We start from the raw sequence: 21,494 nt of genomic DNA, 5'->3' as shown, positions 1-21,494 counted from the left end.
CGTATTATGAGATGTAGGGATAATTCTGTATGTAAGTTATAGTGTGTTGCTGTATACATCTATCCTCATGCATGTGAAGACATTCGGTGGACTAGCTGGGTGCTGTCAGGGAAACCATGGCAACCAGCAGTAAACTCGAGTCAGGAATGCCTGATAGTGACCAAAGTATAGTGATTTGTGTGTTACATATTCTGACTGTTTGGATCCAGGGTAAGAGGTTTCCACATGGGTGTGTGCGCTCACACTAACACACGGCTTGAACAGCACATGAACATGTACAGCAGCAGTAAGTCTCACCCTTTTTCCTGACCACATCTTCGGTTTCTGGTTTGCGTGTCACCGACACCACTTTCATCAGCAGATTGCTCCCGCCTTGCCGGATAAGAGACACCACCTGCTTATGGCCCACCTTCACGACGTTCACTCCGTTCACCTGCAACACCCAGATCATTGTTCTTACAATGTAACTTCTCCAGGTTCCATCAGCTGTCATGGCTCATCCATCAAGTGGCTCCTCATCCATGATGCTTTTATAAGAAAAGAGGTACCGAATTATAATCGTCACCTTACCTCAATGAGGAAGTCACCTGTCCTTAGCCCCGACCTCCAGGCCACGCCCTCCACGTCAACAGACTCCAGGTATTGCAGTGCAGGGAAGGCAGGTGTGGGGGTAAACTCTTCAATGGGTGTCTCCGCTACACACACACACACACACACACACACACACATACAGAAGATTTTTAATGCTAGTACAGTTACAGCAGCCTCTGGGAATCTAGTGTATACACATACGCACACACATCCCGATCATGTTGCTATAGCAATGGTCCTGATGTTTGGGGCATTGTTGAGGCTCAGTACATTAATTAAGATGGGACAGTCTGAAGCAACGATTAGCTGATAGAGAAAAAGAGAGAGAGGGAGCGAATGGAAAACCTGACACCATGTGTGTAACAGATGGCTTTGGGAACTCATAACAACCTACCCATGATGATGCCACCACAAAGATGGGGCACACACTTCTACACACACATACACTCTCAGCCCCTGTTGGTGGTTATATTCTAAGAGTTATGACTAGTGCAGTGCTTCGCAGAGGGGCCCTGCAGGAGATCTTCAGGACACCTGGCATGTCCTTGAACATTTGTGCATGTTTGTAAGGCAAAGTCTGCATTAGTGGCCTTACAAATTGGTGGATTGTGCTACCTTCTCAGGGTCAGTCTACATTATCTCCAAACTCCTCTTTAGATGGCTCCGTGCCCAAGCCTGATCTGTAAACCTTTTATAGCAACACAATATAACCGTCCGTGTCTTGTAATGCAAATTTATAGTCTTTGAAGAATAATGCAGCACTGACTATTCTACGCTCACCGTCCACCTTATTAGGAACACCTGTACACCTGAACATCCAGCCAATCATGTGGCAGCAGCTCAATGCATAAAAATCATCCCGATACAGGTCAGGAGCTTGGTCACATCAAACATCAGAACAGGCTGATTTGAGTATTTCTGTAACTGATGATCTCCTGTGATTTTTATATACAAACTGTCTTGTCCTGTCAGCCAAGAACAGGATTCTGATGCATATTCATGAACTGTCCTTCAATTTCATGCTACTAAAGACAAACTCTCGGCATTTGCGCATGAATGATGTACAAAAAAAATAGTGTACGGTTGTATATACTATACGTTCACAACTTACTTGTATGACAGAGTGATCTATAAATGAAACATTTTCATGCAACTGACCACATGTGAGCCAGGTTCTCTGCTCCTCCCAGCATTTAGCTAATTTGCATATCAGTAATTTCCGGCTCACACAGAAAGTAATGGCTCATTTAAGACAAATTATAGTCTGAAACTCGATGTTCTATTAAAAGAAGTGCAGTCAATAGCTGAAATGTACCTGCAGTCAGAAACCCCAAGGTAGAAGGCACAGTGCTTTCTCCACTCCAGACTTGCCACTAACTGGTTGCACAGGCCTACTTAAAGGGGTTTTATATCAGCTCAGAAGCCATTCATCATCAGAAAATCTAAGTGGTCTTGAGAGGTGCGTTCTCTTCTCAGTGCTCGATTTGTCAGGTCCTCAAGAAAGGCTATTTATTTATTATTATTATTTATATAAAACATCTGTCTTGTACAGCCTAACTTGTCAATGCAGAAGGTCGACCTAGATATTTGCCATTTACATACTAATTTTGTTTTAAAGCAATCTTTATTTAAATTATTTGTAGACTTTACATGACTTATAATTTGTTGCTATGGAAACAGAAGAATTTTAAATACCACATACATAAAAGTCAGGACAATTCACAGTTCTCCAGAACTTTTTTCCCCCCACTGCTCTTCTAATTACAGCACACTGTGCAAAGTTTGTACAACATACAAGGTTGAACATCTGCATTATTTTACAACCTTTTTCAAGTCGACTTTTCCTTTGATAAGTTTGCTACGTTGATGTGAATTTTATTATAATAATAATGTATGTTTTAACATATATTTAAATGTTTTATAAATGAGGCCACAGGTGTTCCTAATAAAGTGGTCAGTGAGTATATACTGTTATACACATACACCTAGGGGGTATATTTTCATACCCCTAACCTGAGAATATACGTATCTGCCTATAAACCTCACAGAAAGCTGTGATTGTTTATCAGAGATTAAAAGATACTTTTGTGGAATGCTAATGATGAAGAATACAACATAAATTCAGTGTTGTTTCCTATGTTGGAAATGTTATTCTGCCTTTCCTCCTAGCTAAAAAAGGAAAAAAAGAAAAGAAAAAGTCACTCCTGTCTGGTGTGCCCCTGTGCAGTGCCGTCTTGTGGGAGGAATTGCAGTTATTTTTCTCTCTTCCTCCTGTGGGAATTGGGTCTTAGGAGTCTCACAGACTTCCTATCCAAATGTCACCTTGTGAAAGTGTGAAGAAATCTGTTGCTGTTCTGTGTAAGCTCACTGCTTCCTGTAATCGAGTAACTATAACTTTATTTACAGCAACATGTTACCAGAAGAATCATGTGAATCATATACTGTAATTATATACGTTCAGACTGGACAGTGACAGGTTTCATTACTTCAGCTCAGTACTATAGAAGATTTATCGTGCTGGAGAAGAAAGTCAAAACAACAAAAATGAAGTCACTGTCCAATTATTTACAGACCTGGCAAGCCAGAACTCTAGCTACTGCTTTCGATTCCAGTAGCTTTCATGAACCTTTACAGGAAGAGGAAGAGTGCATCTGAGTAACCCGCCACAGACCATCTTCATGTACGGTGAGGTGATTGTGAAATTCAATGGAGGCTCACAGATGGCGCAACAGAAACGAGTTTGACGTATCGTCAGGAGCTCTTTAGATGGAAGGGATGGCCAATCAGAGTGACACGTGCATCTGTGAGCTCATGTATTGGAAATTGAGAAGAAAATCACAGCTTGGTGAATGCTGTGTCAGCAACAGCAAAAACTGGATGCAGTGAAACACACAAATTAATATTAAATACAAGGATATTCTTATATTGTCATTGTAATGTTGTTCAAAAGTGGAGTGTTAAAAAAAAAACACCACCTGCATACATACAACGATACAGACAGCGAATGTAATTGCAAGATTCTGATAGTTCCTGTACATAAACACTATAAATCATATGATCTATGTGTGGAGTGTCTGAAACTGAGACTGCTTGTTAAATTTAGTGTCATGGCGAATCACCATCAATGGGGCACCAATCGATCCATCATGTCTTTGGGAGGAACGGTCAGTTTTTAGGGGGCAGTGGTGATCAGAAGGTCGGGGGTTCAAGACCCAGCACTGCCAAGCTCCCACTGTTGGGCCCTTGAGCAAGGTCCTTAATCCTCTCTGATCCAGGGTCATGGCTGACCCTGCGCACTGACTCCTGACCCCTCTGACATGCTGGGGTATGCGAAGAAAAGAATTTCACTGTGTATATGTATATGTGACCAATAAAGTCTCATTATCATCATCATGAGAAAGATCTCCAAACAGACAAGGCATCTACACTACCTACTGTGCCACCATACCAGACTGCGCTTTATCTACACACTACCGGTCAAAAGGTTGGAAACACTTGACTGGAATGTTTCTCATGATCTTAAAAACCTTTTGATCTGAAGGTGTACGATTAAATGTTCGAAGTCGGTGTTGTAGACAAAAATATTATCGTACCAACATATTCATTTCTTTCATTAGACTAAAACTAACATTTTATTTACAAAAAATGCTTTTATTAAACGGCCGACTCGGAGCGAAATATTCCGAAAAGCCGCCGATAAGTGTCCAGCATAGGTGTGAACTCCTTTAATACTGATTAAAAAGCATCTCAGGGAAATTCCTCAAGAAATTCGATTGAGAAAATGCCAAGAATACATTTCTGGAATTTTGATGACTTTATTATTATTCTAAAATGAGTGTGTCTAATCTTTTGACTGGTAGTGTGTGCAAATTCTGGCCATTAATTTAGTCGAGGATTCAGAGCTAAAAACCGAAGCAGCAGCGTGTCTAAGAGTCTGACACATTTTTAGATATGGCAACACATGTTGTATACTCTACATGTCAATCAAACAAGCAACAAGCAGCCTGGAGTGATAAGCAGCTTCATTGTACTGTGGTTGAAATTTTGCTGAGTTTCTATTCTACTACCATGAATGAAGGCGTCATTCAGCCCAGCAGCGACCTGAGGACTGGTTGATAAGTGTAGATTCTGGTCATGCTTACCTTTCGCTCCCCGTAGGACAAAACCAAAACCTTCGTTCTCTTTCTTCTGCAGCATGGCATCTTTCTCCTCAATGATGTAATCACTGGCAAGGAGAGAGGACGGCATTTAGATCACAATCCAGCACCATTACTGCACAGCAGAACCACAGGTACTGTCAAGTCCAAAAATTTAAGTCGATAAACATCCCTCCTGCTCTTCTGCTGATGAGCCAATCAGGATAAAAGCTGTGTTAGAGAGGAAGACAATATGATAAAAAAAAAAAAATGCTCAGGTGGTACTTTTAGACCCACTGCACTACTTCACAGCAGGCTCCATTACTGCATTAAGAGATTAGACAAAATGCTAAAATCATCCTTTTTATACTATTAAAAACAAGAGTTGAAATATAAGGGCAGTCACCCCGGTCAAATCCTTATTTCCACACACACACACACACTCTTACTTTTATGTAGTACATACCTTGCCTTGTGCATTACTGTAGCTAAATAGTTTGTAAACCTTAAAGCCAGCCTTAACCTCAGCTATTTAAATTAAATCTACTGTTATTAAAACAGATATATGATGAGCAGCCAAAAGCCAAGCATCCTGTCATGTTTTCCTATCATTATAGGGACATTTGGTTGGGATAAAACCCTGCAGGCATACGCACAGAGCCCACCCCTTTCAACTCCATCAGCAGCCATCTGTCTGGGTGTACAGAGATGACTAGAGTTGGATGCATTAGTGCACATAGCCGAGGCAGGTCTGTTTTTAGATCACTCACTCAGATGAGTGTAGACTCGATGCACAAACATGACCAACATCTCGCATCACACAGATACAACGCACCGATTATTGCCCGGTATTAAACACTGTATGCGCAAATGTACAACTGACAAATAGTATCTCCATAGACTCTTTAATAACAAAAGAATGCAATTTAACGTTTCAACAAATTATGGTCATTATATGGTAGCTTTAGCTAATGCTAAAGGCCCTGTTTTCTTCCTGTTCAGAACAAAAAGAAGGAACATGTCATTCTATCCATGTCCTCCATGACTGACATACTCTACGAGTATGTAAAAGAGAGTGCTTTTACATATTACTACTTCCTGTATACTACCTTACCCGCTTGTTTCATGGACAGCTCACACGTTGCTACGAAGCTCCTACGGTTCTGAACAACGGACTTTTCTTGCTGTTTATTCAGGGTATCTGCAGGTATCAGCACTTCACATTTAATACTTTGACATACCATATTCAAGACAAATAAATTTCCACACCTGCATGTGAATTCAATCATGCTACACGATACAGCTATAATAGACTGTGTTCATGCATGTACACCCATTTGTGGGTTTAAGTAAACTATAGCAGGGTAAACTTCTATAGAGGTATATGAGAGACCTTATTAAATATCCCTTTTGCATTACCAACAATGAAAGAAAAAGAAATCCAGTATTTTCCTTTCGAGTAGCTATATATATATATATATATATATATATATATATATATATATATATATATATATAAACTTTGCTATTTTGTAATATTACTATTGCACTGAATAATACTAAATATTATTAATAATAATAATAATAATACATTTTTATTTGGGGGTACAAATGGTAATATATTTTTGACTTAACTCACTTTTAAGACCAAAGTATGCTTCACTATTTTCAAATATGCTAGGAACAGCGTACAGTACGCTACATCCTTCACACCAGAAGACCTGCTTTACTGCCCTGTACTGACTGTAGGCCAGGAGGAGTGCAAGTTGTCGTAATGCGCATGAGTCGATCGCCTGTGTGTACGTGTATATGTCGAATGGAGTATACTTTTGAAAGGCTATGTGAACGTGTAAAAAAAACTAAGTATACCAGAGCAGAGGCTTTGGACCTTGGGGCTTTTATTTTGGCGGAAAATCGCAGGAAGACCTCTGTTGAGTTGGCAGCAGTTTTTAAAAAAAAATTCACATCTCATTACCGATCAGGTGAAATGCTGTAAACCTCTGCCCACAAAAAATGTTTGAGATTACGCTAACGTAAAACCGAAGAGAATCTGGAGTGTGTTGTGTCTAAATGCAGGTTATAAGCCACTCAAGCTCACAGCACAGATAGAGATGAAGTTGGTGTGAAGCGGCGTTTACTGTGATCTGAGCCGCTCTAATGCTGTCTGCAAATCTTGACACAGAATGACTGCTGAGTAATGTGCTGCACTGATCACAACCTGACTACTATCATTGTTATGGAGGATTACAATAATACACTCTCTCTCTCTGTCTATCTGTCTCTCTCTCTCTCTGTCTGTCTGTCTCTCTCTCTCTCTGTCTGTCTGTCTGTCTCTCTCTCTCGCTCTCTCTCACGCTCTCTCTCCCTCCCTGTCTGTCTGTCTCTCTCTCTCTCTCTCTCTGTCTGTCTGTCTGTCTCTCTCCCTCCCTCCTTCATCTGTCTATCTCTCGCTCTGTCTGTCTCTCCTTCTCCCTCCCTCACTGTCTGTCTGTCTTTCTCGGTCTGTCTGTCTCTCTCTCTCTCTCTGTCTATCTGTCTCTCTCTCTCTCTCCCTCCCTCTGACTGTCTGTCTCTCTCTCTCTGTCCATCTCTCTCCCTTTCTGTCTGTCTCTTTCTCTTCCTCTCTCTGTCTGTCTGTCTCTCTGTCTGTCTGTCTGTCTCTGTCTCCCTCTCTGTCTGTCTGCCTCTCTCTATTTCTCTCTCTCTCTTTGGGTGTTCATCAGTGATGCATTAGAAATGACAAGAACATAATTGGGCAGTGAAGAATCAATTAGATCAATTGCAGATGATTCCATTGCATTAGTGCCTCGGGGTAACATGAGTGAAGCTGATGCCTTACAGGAGTCCTGATAAGACTTACATGCTGAGACGTGCTGCAGTTTACTTTCACTACACATATGTGTTTTACAGTGAGGTCCTCACCATAATACAAACATTAGAGGCAGTCTCTGCTGGCTGTATTCAATTTAAGACAACTTAATGTCGAATGGACTCAAACGATAATAAACAAATAATTATTGGCCTTTGTTGATCCTGGAAAATTTAGTTCCAGTCAACAAACAATACTTCAGGGTGAAAAAAAAGTTAATTTGTTTGTGGATGACCTGGTAATATAGGGTTGTTATCACAATGCTGTTTTTCATTTTAGGCTTTCACTCATTATGAGCGGGATTATCATTTAAGTGAAGCTCAACCCAGTGGACAGACCTATGAGCAGGACTAGTGTTAAGTGTTCCAAGGGCACTTTAATAATGGTATAATAGTCATGGTAAATAAATAAAATCTGATACAGGATTTACAACACAAACACTGATACAGCATGTCAAGAGATTTCTAAAGTGTACTGGAACATTGGAACAGCAACATTGCTTTTTACACAATAGCAAGCGCTTGAAAGGTGGAAAAAAGCAGATCTACTCCCGAGGCCTCTTGAATGTATAAGTAGGTTCGAAGTGGCTTAGAATTGTTCCATTATTTATTATATTTCTCATATTCAGGGAAATATACCTTATATTTGCAGAAGATGGTTCCTAAGCTCCTGTATCGATTCCAGCCCCCTGTGGTGTTCAGTAGGGAACCGTATGGGCTAAGGGGTCCAGGGACAGACAATATTTCTTCATTTATTTCAAGTTAAACCTGTCGTCAATGAAGAAATTGGCGCCATCTGTCTATCTTTATAATCTTTAAATACTCAGTAGATTATTCTCATGCCTCTAAAAGCCCTTGCAGTGAGGTCCCTGGGCATTGGTCCCACTGGCCCGGTCCATTGTACATGATGGATGATGGATCAGGGTTATACATTACTCCTTAGATACAGAAAACCTACAGAGAAAACAACGAAACACTGGCTTTTACTCATATTATACCATCTCTCCTACCCAGATATTCATGGCCCATCATTGGTATCTGTTTTGATAGTGTTTTTTGTTTACTAAATGTAAGCTGCTTTTATCCATTTGTCCACAAGAGGGCGTTTCCAAATCACTACATCGATTGTGCTAAGCCTGACCAGTAGAGCAGACTCAGCAGAGCACCAGCATGAACATAACATTACTCCACACAGAAAAAAACAGGACACGGTGTTATTCGTTCATACCAAAATCAGAGTAAGCGTTTTATAAACTGTTTGTACTTCTTCATATTGATAACGTTTATTTCCTCCATTAGCAAGTGCTGATTCATGTAATCCACTAGATTTTGTTGATATTCCATTGAAAAAATGTCTAAACATCTCATGTATACTGCCAAATATCCATAAATTCCGTAATGATTTCTAAAACCTTCGCTACCTCACTGCACAAACACACGCCAATTCCCTATACACAGTGCTGTCGATGTATTATTTACTAGTAACTAATAATCTACAAAAAAACCAGTATACATGCAGCTACAGGAAGCCTCATTCAACACATACATACACCCCAAATGCTGGATAGTTAAAGAAATCCTCAGTACAATATACATCAGGATGTGTTATTACCCAAAACTCTCTCCAAAACACTCAAACCTCACTTATAATAATGAATGTCTAGCTGTTGAGGCCATTAGGTAAGGAATAAAACACTTGGGTGAGTGCTAATATTTGAATGAACAGGAATCCACACCGAAGTGGTGTGATGTCAATTGATGCAAAATAGAGCGCATTATTTTCCAATAACAGCACATCCTTAGTGCTTCATGCTTCTTGTATCACAGCAGTTTGCATAAGATTACAAATACAACTTGTCATTTTACCAGAGAAACCAAAGAAAGTGTAAACTCCTGTGTCCTGAAGACTTTCCCATGGTAGCAAACGTATTAACTGTTACAAAGCTCTCACACTCGAGACTTCCATAAATGATAAATACACATCTCAATGCAGAAATCTTTACCATATCAATGTGTATACTTTTTTTTTTGCTCAGTAACGGTACATTTTTAATCCATTTATTACTCGCCTTGTATTTTTACAGCGTTCACCATGTAAGTCCATATGAAAGTGTTACTGTTAGCTGTATCAGGGAACAAGCGCATTAATATAAACTTGTACTTTGCCTTGAAGTCAGCACTACTTTCAGAGCTGCTGCCATAGAAAATGAATGAGCACCTTCTGACCAATCAGATTAAAGAATTCAACAGCACTGTGGTATAATAAGCACTTAAAATCGTGACTATATACAGTGAGGGAAATGAGTATCAGACACGTCAACATTTTTTTTTCAGTAAATATATTTCCAATGAGGCTATTCACATGAAATTTTCACCAGACATCAGTATTAACTCAAGAAATCCACAAATATAAAGAATTCACAAGATTAAAGTCCATAAATAAAGTTATGTGGAATAAAGTGGAATGTCACGGAAAGATGTATGAATGAACGAATGAAGATGGTAAATTTATGCATCATGCTGAGTGAGTACACGGTACGCTCCCATATTAATGAACATGGCCTTTCTTTGTCCTTTAAGCTTCATATCTGACAGCATGTTTCTGTCTGCATGCGGGTAAAAAATGCCCGCTTGTGTGGCTTGACATGCCACCGCTAATCTGAGAAGGACATGACAGAACGTCTTATAAAAGCTGTTATTTTGAAGTTTTACCTAGGGCACTAGAGCAATACAGAAAAAGGTCATCACATGTTATATAGGTTTTGTTGCAGTCACGTATAATCATGAACAAGTGGACCGTGTTGGTAACTCAAACAATAAATTACACTGCAAAAATGATATCTTAGCAAGTAAAACTACTGTAATATAGGCGAATTCTTCTAATGTTGCTCTTTATTAGACTGTTTTTTAAACAAATATACAATTAATAAGCCTAGTTGTAGATATTTTTATGATAAAGATACTTAGATAGTTTAGTTCAGCGTTTCCCGACCTTTTTTTCAGTCACGGCACCCTTTGAAAAATGTAAAAAAAAAAAATTGTGCCACCCTACACAAACACTAATGCTCAGACACCATGTAATGCATCAGACGGCACCCCAGTTGGGAAACAGTGGTTTAGCTTATTTCAAGAATTTATTTCTAGAAAGAAGCAGAATTATGCCAATAGTATAAGACAATTCCTGCTTGAAATGAGTATTTTAAATACATCTAGAAGTAGGCTTAGTGGTCTTCTGTTTGTTATATAATAATCTCAGTGTGAGAAACATTAGATCATTTTTACTTTTATACAAGATATCTTTATAACTTTATATCTTTATACAAGATATCTTTATAGCTTTATATCTTTATACAAGATATCTTTATAACTTTATATCTTTATACAAGATATCTTTATAACTTTATATCTTTATACAAGATATCTTTATAGCTTTATATCTTTATACAAGATATCTTCATAACTTTATATCTTTATACATGATGTCTTTATAACGTTATATTTTTATACAAGATATCTTTATAACTTTATATCTTTATACAAGATATCTTTATAGCTTTATATCTTTATACAAGATATCTTTATAGCTTTATATCTTTATACAAGATATCTTTATAACTTTATATCTTTATACAAGATATCTTTATAGCTTTATATCTTTATACAAGATATCTTTATAACTTTATATCTTTATACAAGATATCTTTATAACTTTATATCTTTATACAAGATATCTTTATAACTTTATATCTTTATACAAGATATCTTCATAACTTTATATCTTTATACATGATGTCTTTATAACGTTATATTTTTATACAAGATATCTTTATAACTTTATATCTTTATCCAAGATATCTTTATAACATTATATCTTTATCCAAGATGTCCTTATAACGTTATATCTTTATACAAGATATCTTCACTTATATAATTTTTGCAGTGTATTTGAATCATGAATATCTTTGACTGAAGAATACAAATGAAAATTACAAAAAAAAAAATATTAGCATATAATCTTTTATTGACCCAACAACTGACCTTAGACTTTCATTATTCTGTAAGTGTGTTTTAAGTAATCTGTTTTTTTTTCTTCTTTTTCTCTCAGTACACAGAAATAAATTATTGGTCATGACATCAAAGATATCGATTATTTTGAAAAATGGAAGAGTATTACTGTATAACCATCACTCGTGCTCTGTATTTAGCATTTTATCAATGGATTACACAACTCTGCATGCTAGTTAAATTTGCAGCCTAGCTACGGTCAATTAAGAGATGGCTAAATGCAGTTGGAGCCCCTGTGGTGTACTAAACTAATCAATAAAAAGCCCTGTCACTGCGATTGAGTGCTCAAAGCACGTGAGTGGCACTGAGGAGCGCGCTGCACTCTTAAAGCTCAGCCCGCAGGCAAGCTTGTTTGCTGTTTGTTGTTTGCTGTTGTCATGCTGACTGAATGAGGGAAGATAGATGGAGTGGATATGTGCAGCTTGACAGAGAGACTCCAGTCATTAATCCTCTCTCTCTCGTTCTCTCTCTCCACATTGCTGCTTAAATCACTTCATCCCTGTCTCATCTCCTCATCCCAGTCAAAACCACTTCTTCCCTATCTCGTCCGAGTGTTACAGAAGGGTCTCTCTCTTATGGCAAGCCTTAAGACATTTTGTGTGCAGGAATTCCCTTTGATGGATTTCATATTGCTTCTTTGTGCTAACACTGCAAATTAAGTAAAGTAGTTCTCAGAGCAGTAGCCATCATTAACACAAGAAAAGTGTCATTAGTATAATAAATTGAATTTAGCAGATGGATGTAATAATAACGATACTATAAATGACAAACGATGGTTCCAAGGAGCAGAATCCCTTTTTGTAAAACCCTTCTTCAACCTCTAGATGGCAGAAGAGGCTTGGACACAGACTGCATAAACTTCTAGATCAGATATTACTGCTATCTGTTATCATGCTCAGATGCATTTTACACACTGTACTGTGTATGCACACGCGCACACACACACACACACACACACACACACACACACACATCGCTATCACCCTACCTGTAGGAGGTAAAGTTGTCATAGGAGCCCACAGTGTAGTGTCTGAACAGCCTCTTCGTACGATCCTCTCTTGTTTCTGGAAGACAAAACATTTTCAAATTCAGCTCAAACATAGTAACTCTCAAATACTAAATCTGTGTATGTATGTGACCTTGTCTGCCTGATTGGCAGGTTTTTAAGATTGCGTGTGTGTGTGCATGCGTGTGTGTTTGCTAGCATGTGCACAAGTGAAAGAAGTGGCTCATTAATCCTGAAGCAGAGCGTTTGGTTAATAAGCCTGGCATCTTAAGTCTTGCTAGATTTATGAGATTAGACTTTGGGCTAGAAATCAATGCTCTGCTCCCCTGCAGAAGGACAATCTGGTATGTACACTTGCAGAGCCACACACACACACACACACACACACACACACACACACACACACACACACACACACACACACACACACACACACACACACACACGACCCACCAAAGCAAGCATACCAAGCCTCATTTGGTGGCTTAGGGTTTAATCTTTACCTGTGAGAGCGTAACACGTAAAGATCTATATTAGTGATGAGTATTTATTTAATATTTTTAGGTGATTGTGAGGTTTGTGTGTGAGTTATACGTTATACGTCAGTGTACGATGTTGCAAATTCCAGTGGTGTCTTCAAAAGAGATGCCATTTTCCCGTGTATCAGAATGAACAAAAACGATGTTGTGTTTCTCAGGATAAATCAGATAGAGAATCAGCAATAATGTCACCTCAGGCAAGCACAGACTGTGGTGTGATCTCTGTCATTGCAGAGGTGCGAAGGTAATGGCAAGACAGGCAGGGAGATAAACAGACAGACAGGTGAGCGCTGCATGAGGAAATTCATAGATAAGCATTTAAAGAAAGTAATACACAGGTGTACATATGCATACTTTTCCCCATCTGTACACTGAGCAAGAGTAATGCAGTCACTCATCATTTTCTGGACGAAGACAGCGCCAGATAGCAACAGGAACGAAAACAGAGGGATTTATTTTTAAAGGCATATTGTAATAGACAAGACACTGCTGAAGTGCAAGCATTGTTCCTTTATGAGTTAACATTAAAGATTACAGAAGCACTTTATTTCACAGCACTGTGCGTACCTAGTATTTGAAGGTAAAGTCCAGCCTGAAATGCATTAATATACAGTATATACAGTATGCACTGAAATTCTGAAATTAGTGAGTGTTTAGTGGACTAGTGCTAATTGTTGTGCGCTTGTTATTCTTGTGAAAAGACATCATAACAAGACATTGCCAGTACAGTCAGTCAATAATAATAATAAAAAAAATAATAAAAAATAACAGACAAAGTTTCACTGTTTAACGCAGTTGCATCGAGGGCAGTGGTAGCTCAGGGGTAAAGGCTTTAACCCTCAACTACACAGCTGTAGACTGTTAAAATTGTAATTTCATTCATTAATTGACTGTGATGCACCTTTTAAGTTCACAAAAAAAGTTTTTTTTTTTTTAAATAAATTTTTCTTGCACAGGGGACATTAATCGGAAGCTGTCTGTTTGGAGAAGTGATTTCTACACTGACTTAAAGTAAGCTGTAAGCAGATGTGTTGCTTGTTCAGCTTCCACATTAAACCTCTGGTACTTTTTTGTGATGATTGAATAAAAAACATTCCTTATTTATTTAACAAATCAATAAAATAGCCTTATGAATACACGGGATGTGATTTCATGACCTGACCATACTTTGCATATTGTTTTCTGAAGTACATAGAAAGTAGTGTGAATACAATTTTTATTTATTTATTTTACACGCAGTACACGCAGATACCACAATACAATATTTACTCAGAATTACATTTAAGTTCTACATGATTACTTATTCACTTCGGAGAAATGATTGCACTATACCACCGATTATAGACATAAAATGCCTGGTCTCCACATAAGTTAATATTGACATGAATATCCATCTTGCAGGTCATATAAGTACCAGGCATTACCTGAAATGAAGAAGCATTAACCTAAGAGTGCTAACAAAGACCTTTATAATACAAGCAGCCCAGGAAAACATGGTTAAGGTCATTTAGGGTTAAAGTATATTCCTGAATCATACTGCGTTTTCTGATCGCCTGCAGCTTTTTGGCAACTCCTGTCATACTGTATCAGGATTAAGGACTGAGATTAAGAGTTCCTGCAGCACAGCTGAGACTCATTCGCTCCAGATGGCCGCAGAACAATCAGGACTGAGGGCAAAATCAAATACACACACATGTCTACGTCTGAACACATAACAGAAAGAAAATCACAAAAGCGAGCAGAAAGAGGCATTTCAGAGTGCCACAAGAATCTTATCTGTCACTCGCCAAAGCGACCCAATAGCAGCCAGTGTTCAGAAACAAAACACAGACAGACATGGCCACAAACCTACTCATTCAAATTATGGCTAATCACTTATCCACAGCTATCTTTACCCTACAGTGGGTACAGTGGGCTTCTGTCAAACCCATATTCCCTTTAGACGACCAGTAAACATATAATCCTACTGGAAAATAATAGGAAAAACCAGTATTTGGTGCTTTGGTAATGGTTAATAATGCTATTTTGTGGGGTTTTTTTTCTGTCAAGGGTCTAATGGGTTAACCTGGTGACTTGTGACCTGATTCTACAGTAAGCTAATGGTCTCTAATGATGACCTTGAAACAACAGTTTGTGGTTTAATGGTGGTTTAATGGAGGACCTAACAGACTAATGTGCTATTTGCATGTATAATAACCTTGACTTATAAAACACTTATATATAGCATTAAATGTTCTCTATAGTACTGAAAAATATTCCATTAGGATGCAACAATTAATTATACACAGAGTATATACTGGATCTGTGTCTGTATCTGAATCATTTTAACACCTTGTTCTTTTAGAGTACAGATTACGGAAAAGCTATAATTTTATATGCATAAAACATGCTTTAAGGTGTAATGGTGCATTGTAATTGGTTACATTTAATATTGTGTAAAGCGCTAGTGTATCTACATATATAGATGGTAATTCAGAATATAATTAGGACTTAACAACAAGGAACGGCATCAACGGGGAGCCAATGTCCGCTGCCAGCAAGTCTAGTCCTTTTTCTTACTAATCTGTATGCCTCAAATACCCTTAAAATATATTTCAATCAGGAAGGAAGCGATTAAGAACAACTATTTCAGACATTTAACCTTGCTGTGACCTTGACTCTGTTTGGATCAATTCCAAAGTCATATCAGTTCATCTGCTGGTTACATTCATGCGTGAAAATAAATCCTATAAACATTTAAACACTTGTTCTTGTGATATCACACTAACGTAAATCTTAGATGGCCAGACAGATGGACAACCCCAAAACATAATGCCACCACCTAGGAAAAAAACAACTGTATTAATTACAATAATGGGAAACACTTCATCTAGACCACTGCTTCTCAAAGGTGTTCTGGAGGACCCCCAGCACTGCACATTTTGTACGTCTCCCTCATCTAACACACCTGATTCAACTCATCAGCTCATTAGTACAGACTGCAAGACCTGAATCGGGTGTGTCAGATAAGGGAGACATACAAAATGTGCAGTTCTGGGGGTCCTCCGGGACAGGTTTGAGAACCCCTGATCTAGATGATCAGGAGAAACAGTTCCCTAATGGGAAATTACAATCCAGCCACTACACACCATGTGATCCCATATGAAGTATTTTAATGGGAATACTTTATGAATTAAAATAATAAAACACCACTATAATCTAAAAACAAATAAATCGGCAAAGGAACCAGTAACTACAAGATCCTAGAGGTAAAGATCTACAAATCTGAGCGCACTCCAATGTGTGTCCAAACAGTAACAGAAGAAAATTAAAAAAAAGAAAATACGGTTCTTCAAGGGTCCATTGAATAATTAATGGTTCTTAGCACCCATAGAATGTTTTTCTAATAAGGAAACATTCTGTTTCAGGAATCTACATAAAACCATTATGGGTTCCGACAGAACGACAACCGAAGAACCCTTAAGCGTTCTAAGAGTGTTAGCTGGGCACAGAATGTCCTCTATTCTTCCACTGCTTTTAAGCAGAGTGTGGAGATTTCTGAAACTTCATGAAATAATGACATTTCCATCTTTTTTTGGTGTCACTCCCAAGACATCTCACCCTGCATATTCCTTATTTATGGCCTGATATTGGCCAGTTTTTCCCTGAAGCATATAGGACACAGATCCTAAATCATCATCATCATTTAAGCAAATGCATCTCTGAACCCTGCGAGCATCTGTGCCAGTGTGAAAATACTGGAATAGCCAGCAAAGTGCAGATGGATCTCTCTCAGGCTCCATCTTGAGCTGATATATCAATCGAATCAGCTAACAGGCATATTAAACGATGAAGAACTGCAGAAGGCTTTCAGATTTTTAAAAAAAATTAAAACTGACCCCAAATTGCCTCACCATACAACAAACCGCACTTAAATTCACAGTTTTCCATGATCATTTAAAACAATGATGTCTCATACACCTCTCTTTAAACAACGAATACTAAAGTTGGTCTTTGTAGATCAGTGGTGTCCAATCTTATCTGCAAACCTGCAGCCACAGTGTCCCTTTGCGGACGAGATTTGACACGTTTGTAGATTCTATAGCGCAAGTAAAGACAAAGCAAACTCCTATTAAATGATCTGAAGTAGGTAGGTAAAGCTGATCTAAAAGCCACGTGTCCTGTTCACGATGTTCTTCTCTCTGTATAAAACCTGTTCCTGAGAATTCACTCTATAAGCAGTGCTCGTCCTACAAGCCTGTGACTAAAGGACAAAGCTCCTATACGCTGAAGGAGAATGCTAAATACTGACAGATCCGCTGAGCTCGCCAACATCTCACTGGAAGGTCCTTCTCCATTACTAAACAGTTGTGTGTATACGTATTCGCGTGTTGTGGCAATTAATGCATTGGCTACACCCAAACCCTCAGATTAACCTCATTAACTAAAACAAACTTGTCTGGCTCTCGAAGCTGTTCATATGAAAAAAATCTAATTTTGTCCAATAATACAGCTCAAGGGTTGTCATCATGTGGTCATGTCCCCAAGAGTAGAGGCGCACACACACACACGCACACACACACACTCAGAAGACAGGGTGCAGTAAATGGGTCAGTGCTGTAGTATGATGTCTGCTTTCTCTCCATGGTTGATAATGATGTTCAGGCTCAGAGCTGATACTGATGTGATTTCTGTATCACCTCTTTCCTGTCACCGTCTCTCTCCTCTATCTCTCATCCCATCCTTCATGCTTTTACTTAATCTCACCATTTTTTCACACCAGCCAGCGTGCGTATCTCTGTGGCCTCTGCATGCCCTGTGCCGACTCAACCCAGTTCTGTGGTGAGATTTGAGGACGGATTAACCGGTCAGATCTGAACCGTGCATTTGACCGTTTCGCTTGTTGTTAGCGGTAGTAAAAAAAAAACAAAGAAAAAAGAAAAAAAAAAGGGAATTTTAAACGGAGAGACCTTGGAGAGGTGATAGTGAAGACATGAGGGAAATATGTCTTTCTTTCCTAGACACAAGTTGGGAATGAAGTGTGGAATAACAGTGGAGTTATTTGCCAATAATCAGGAGTTAATATCGAAATGACACACATCAGTATTCAGAGCATAGGCTTTAAGTTAATTGTACAACAGATACGACGCGCTGTATCAAGTGCTATTTCACAGGCTTGCGACCAAATGAGAAATTAGCTTGCATGATTAAAGCCTAGGAGCCTTTCCATGTCCTGATTGTAACAATCAGTCCTAATATACAGTATTAGACTACTGGAATACTAGATTACTAGAATCTTTGCCTTCTTCCTATCTGCCTGGAAAATTGCACTTAAAGGTAATGGTCTTGGCACGCCTTAAAAACTCCTGTCAGTAAAGCTCTAAACAAGAAAAAAAGGCAACCTCACAAGCTTGAACTGCATGTAGGTACTTTTATTATACTAAAAGGGCTGCTTAGAAATTCAAGTTAAGCACCTCTGAATACAGAGAAATATTGACTTAACGTTTTCTGAAAAAGGTCCTAAAGAGGCGATCCAAATACTATCTACAAAACACTTTTTTCCAAAAAAAAAATAAAAAAAATAATAAACAACAACAATTTATACACCTCTACATGATTGGTCATGATTCTTTCCGTCAGGATTTTGCCTAGACATGAAGCTAGGTGTCTTATCCAGCTCAGAATATTGATCATAATTAAATCTACATGGTACTCTGTGGTAAAGTGTTTTTTTGTGCCGCATGACATTATGGTTAGTGCTTTTAGTGAGTGTGTGTGTCCAGTAGAGCCATAGGCCAGGTTGTTATACCATCAAACATAACATCATGGTTGTGCTGGAGGTACAACAACACGATAAAACACAATCAGTCCACAGCATTGACGCTGCAGGGTGTGACACTGAGTTATGACCCAGCAGACAGAGTCAGACAAAACTCGACCTATAGATCTGAACAGTGACTGCACACGTTCTCGTCCGCCGTGCTTCATGCAAACCTACCAGCTACAGTCGAACATGTTTTTGAAAAAGCAATGTTACAATCAGACCGGCTTATGGATTCTAGACAGATAGAGACAGACAGTCAGATAGACAGACAAACAGATACATAGATAGAAAGATATACTTTATCGATCCACAAAGGAGGACTTTGGGCACTACCGTCACAAAGGAATGGGACAATAAACACACACCATAAATATACCTAATTACACATTCTACATATTTACACATATTGTACACATTTGAACATTTGAAACATTTGAACAAGAAACACACACACACACACACATTTATCCAGTTATCCAATCACCCAGCTGCACAAAATCATGCAGATACATCATGCAGGGAAAAATGTGATCTCAGTGACTTTGCTCTCTGTTGTTGGTGCCAGAACGGCTGGTTTGCAAACTGTGTTTACAAAATGCTTATCTCCTTATCTCTGCTTAAATTTTCACACTAGAGTGTACACAGAATGGTGTGAGAAAACAAAAAGTGTGTGAGTGGCAGTTCTGTGGTTGGAAACGCGTTTTTGAAACGAGAGCCGTCAGAGGAGAATGGCCAGTCTGATTCGAGCTGACAGGGAGGCCACAGTAATTGAAATAACCACTCTTTACAACCACGGTGAGCAGAAAAGCATCTCTAAATTCACAACACAACACATCTCGAGGCAAATGGAGTACAGCAGAAGACCGTATTCCACTCCTGTCAGCCAAGCAAAGGAATTTGACGCTACAGTGGGCAATGGATCACAGAAACGGGACACTGTTTCACTGGCAAAAGACCAGGTGATATTTATTCTACAGGATCATATAGTTATCACTTAACAGTTTTGCAGTCATGGTAGGCCAGTGTTAATATATAAGCCAAACGTATACATTATTACTAATCATAATTACTATACTTTAGACTCGCTCAGCATATACATGCACTATACATGAAATAGGCCTCATCACAGTACTGGAACAGCGCTGGTTAAAGTAGAAAATGACCCAGTACTGGTTTCTGATCAGGGTTGTGTCTTACTCTTGCTTGTGTTGCTCGATCTCAGCGCATCATGTGATACTGTAGATCATTACATTCTTTAAGACAGACTAGAAAATTGTATTAGTGTTAAGGGAACAGCTCTTTTCTGCTGTAGCTCTTGCCTGACTGATCATTAGCAGTGCCTTAATCTTAATGGTGACTTCTCAATGCATACAAATGTAAAGACTGGTGTTCAACAAAGCTTCGTTCTCTGTTCTAGTTCAATTATGCACCTTAATAATGTTTCTCTACAATGATGTTCCTCTAATTAAAGGTTCAGATGATGGAGACTTGAGAGTGCCAATCTGGTGATTATATGCTTAAACCCAGTTTAGTATCTGTTCTTCTGAGTATTCGAGTATACTGATTATACTGAGTAGAACGTAGAGAACACGACTGATCTGAAAAGTAGAAACCCTAGATGCGTTTTAAACTTCTTATATGCAGTCAGTTTTCTCTTTCCTGCTTACCTCATCGGTCAGTATGGGCATTTTCTTTTTCAGATACAGAGGAGGTGTGTTTATAGGAGCATGACTAAGGGAAGGTGGAAGGGAGGGGGAGGCAAGCACAGAGAGGGAGACAGTTTTGCATGGTTTGCTATTTTTATAGAGGACAGTGGGACAGGAATAAACTTCAGTACTATTAATAGCGCAAACAGCAGAGTGTTACTACAGGTCTTTACCTCCTACTGCCTTTTTAATGCAGCTCTACAGGCAGGAGAACTCACACACACACACACACACCTGGCTAGTGAGCACACTGTGTGTGAGAGAAAGAGAGAGAGAGACTTTGACTTTTTAAGATGTCTTTAATGCATCAGTTTTGGTATATTTACATTAAAAAAAGAACCCCATCAGACCCTCCACCCACGCCCTTCACCCAGGAACCCCAAACCCCTTCAGTCTTACTGTAAGTCCGTTACAGTCATAGATCTGTGTAAAAGTCCACAGTGTTGTTTACATTAAAGCCTTTCTTACGGCTGATGTCCATTTCCTCAATCTGAAGCGTCTCCGTGGTGACAGCACGTTCAGACTTTTTGTTGCGTGTTGTGCAGATTTGATGACTTTGAGATGTTACGTTTTCCTTTACTCTGTTCTAAAAACCAGTTAATCTGTTCTGTGGTGAACAGTAGTTGAGGTTGTTCTGAAACGTTAAAAGTATTTGGTTGATCTGGGTTGATTTCTTCCTCGTCCATGTCTGTGAGCGGTTCCTCGCCTGTAGCTCCTGCGCTGCACTCTGAGCCCTGGTTCTCCTGCATCACAACACTGTGCTGTGGATGTTTGGACGAT

At 38.8% G+C, this 21,494-nt stretch overlaps 1 protein-coding gene across 7 annotated transcripts in view; it reads right to left on the bottom strand.

Moving 5' to 3' along the window:
• The window catches only part of shank3a (SH3 and multiple ankyrin repeat domains 3a), a 321,036-nt gene that overhangs the window by 19,850 nt on the left and 279,692 nt on the right, over positions 1-21,494 (bottom strand). For all 7 annotated transcript variants that reach the window (XR_008393930.1, XR_008393928.1, XR_008393929.1 and 4 more), the window contains 4 exons: positions 12,649-12,724; positions 4,734-4,816; positions 571-695; positions 298-433 (listed from right to left, as the gene is read on the bottom strand). Coding sequence is in view for 4 of the 7 variants with exons in the window: in XM_053678126.1 (XP_053534101.1) it covers positions 298-433; positions 571-695; positions 4,734-4,816; positions 12,649-12,724 (420 nt within the window). In the remaining 3 variants the exon portion in view is untranslated. The remainder of the gene's footprint in view (positions 1-297; positions 434-570; positions 696-4,733; positions 4,817-12,648; positions 12,725-21,494) is intronic.

This window comes from Ictalurus punctatus, chromosome 4 (genome assembly GCF_001660625.3).
Source record: "Ictalurus punctatus breed USDA103 chromosome 4, Coco_2.0, whole genome shotgun sequence".
Classification (NCBI taxonomy): Eukaryota; Metazoa; Chordata; class Actinopteri; order Siluriformes; family Ictaluridae; genus Ictalurus; species Ictalurus punctatus.
The sequence above is the reverse complement of the archived record's forward strand: the minus strand, read 5'-3'. Positions and strand labels throughout refer to the sequence as shown.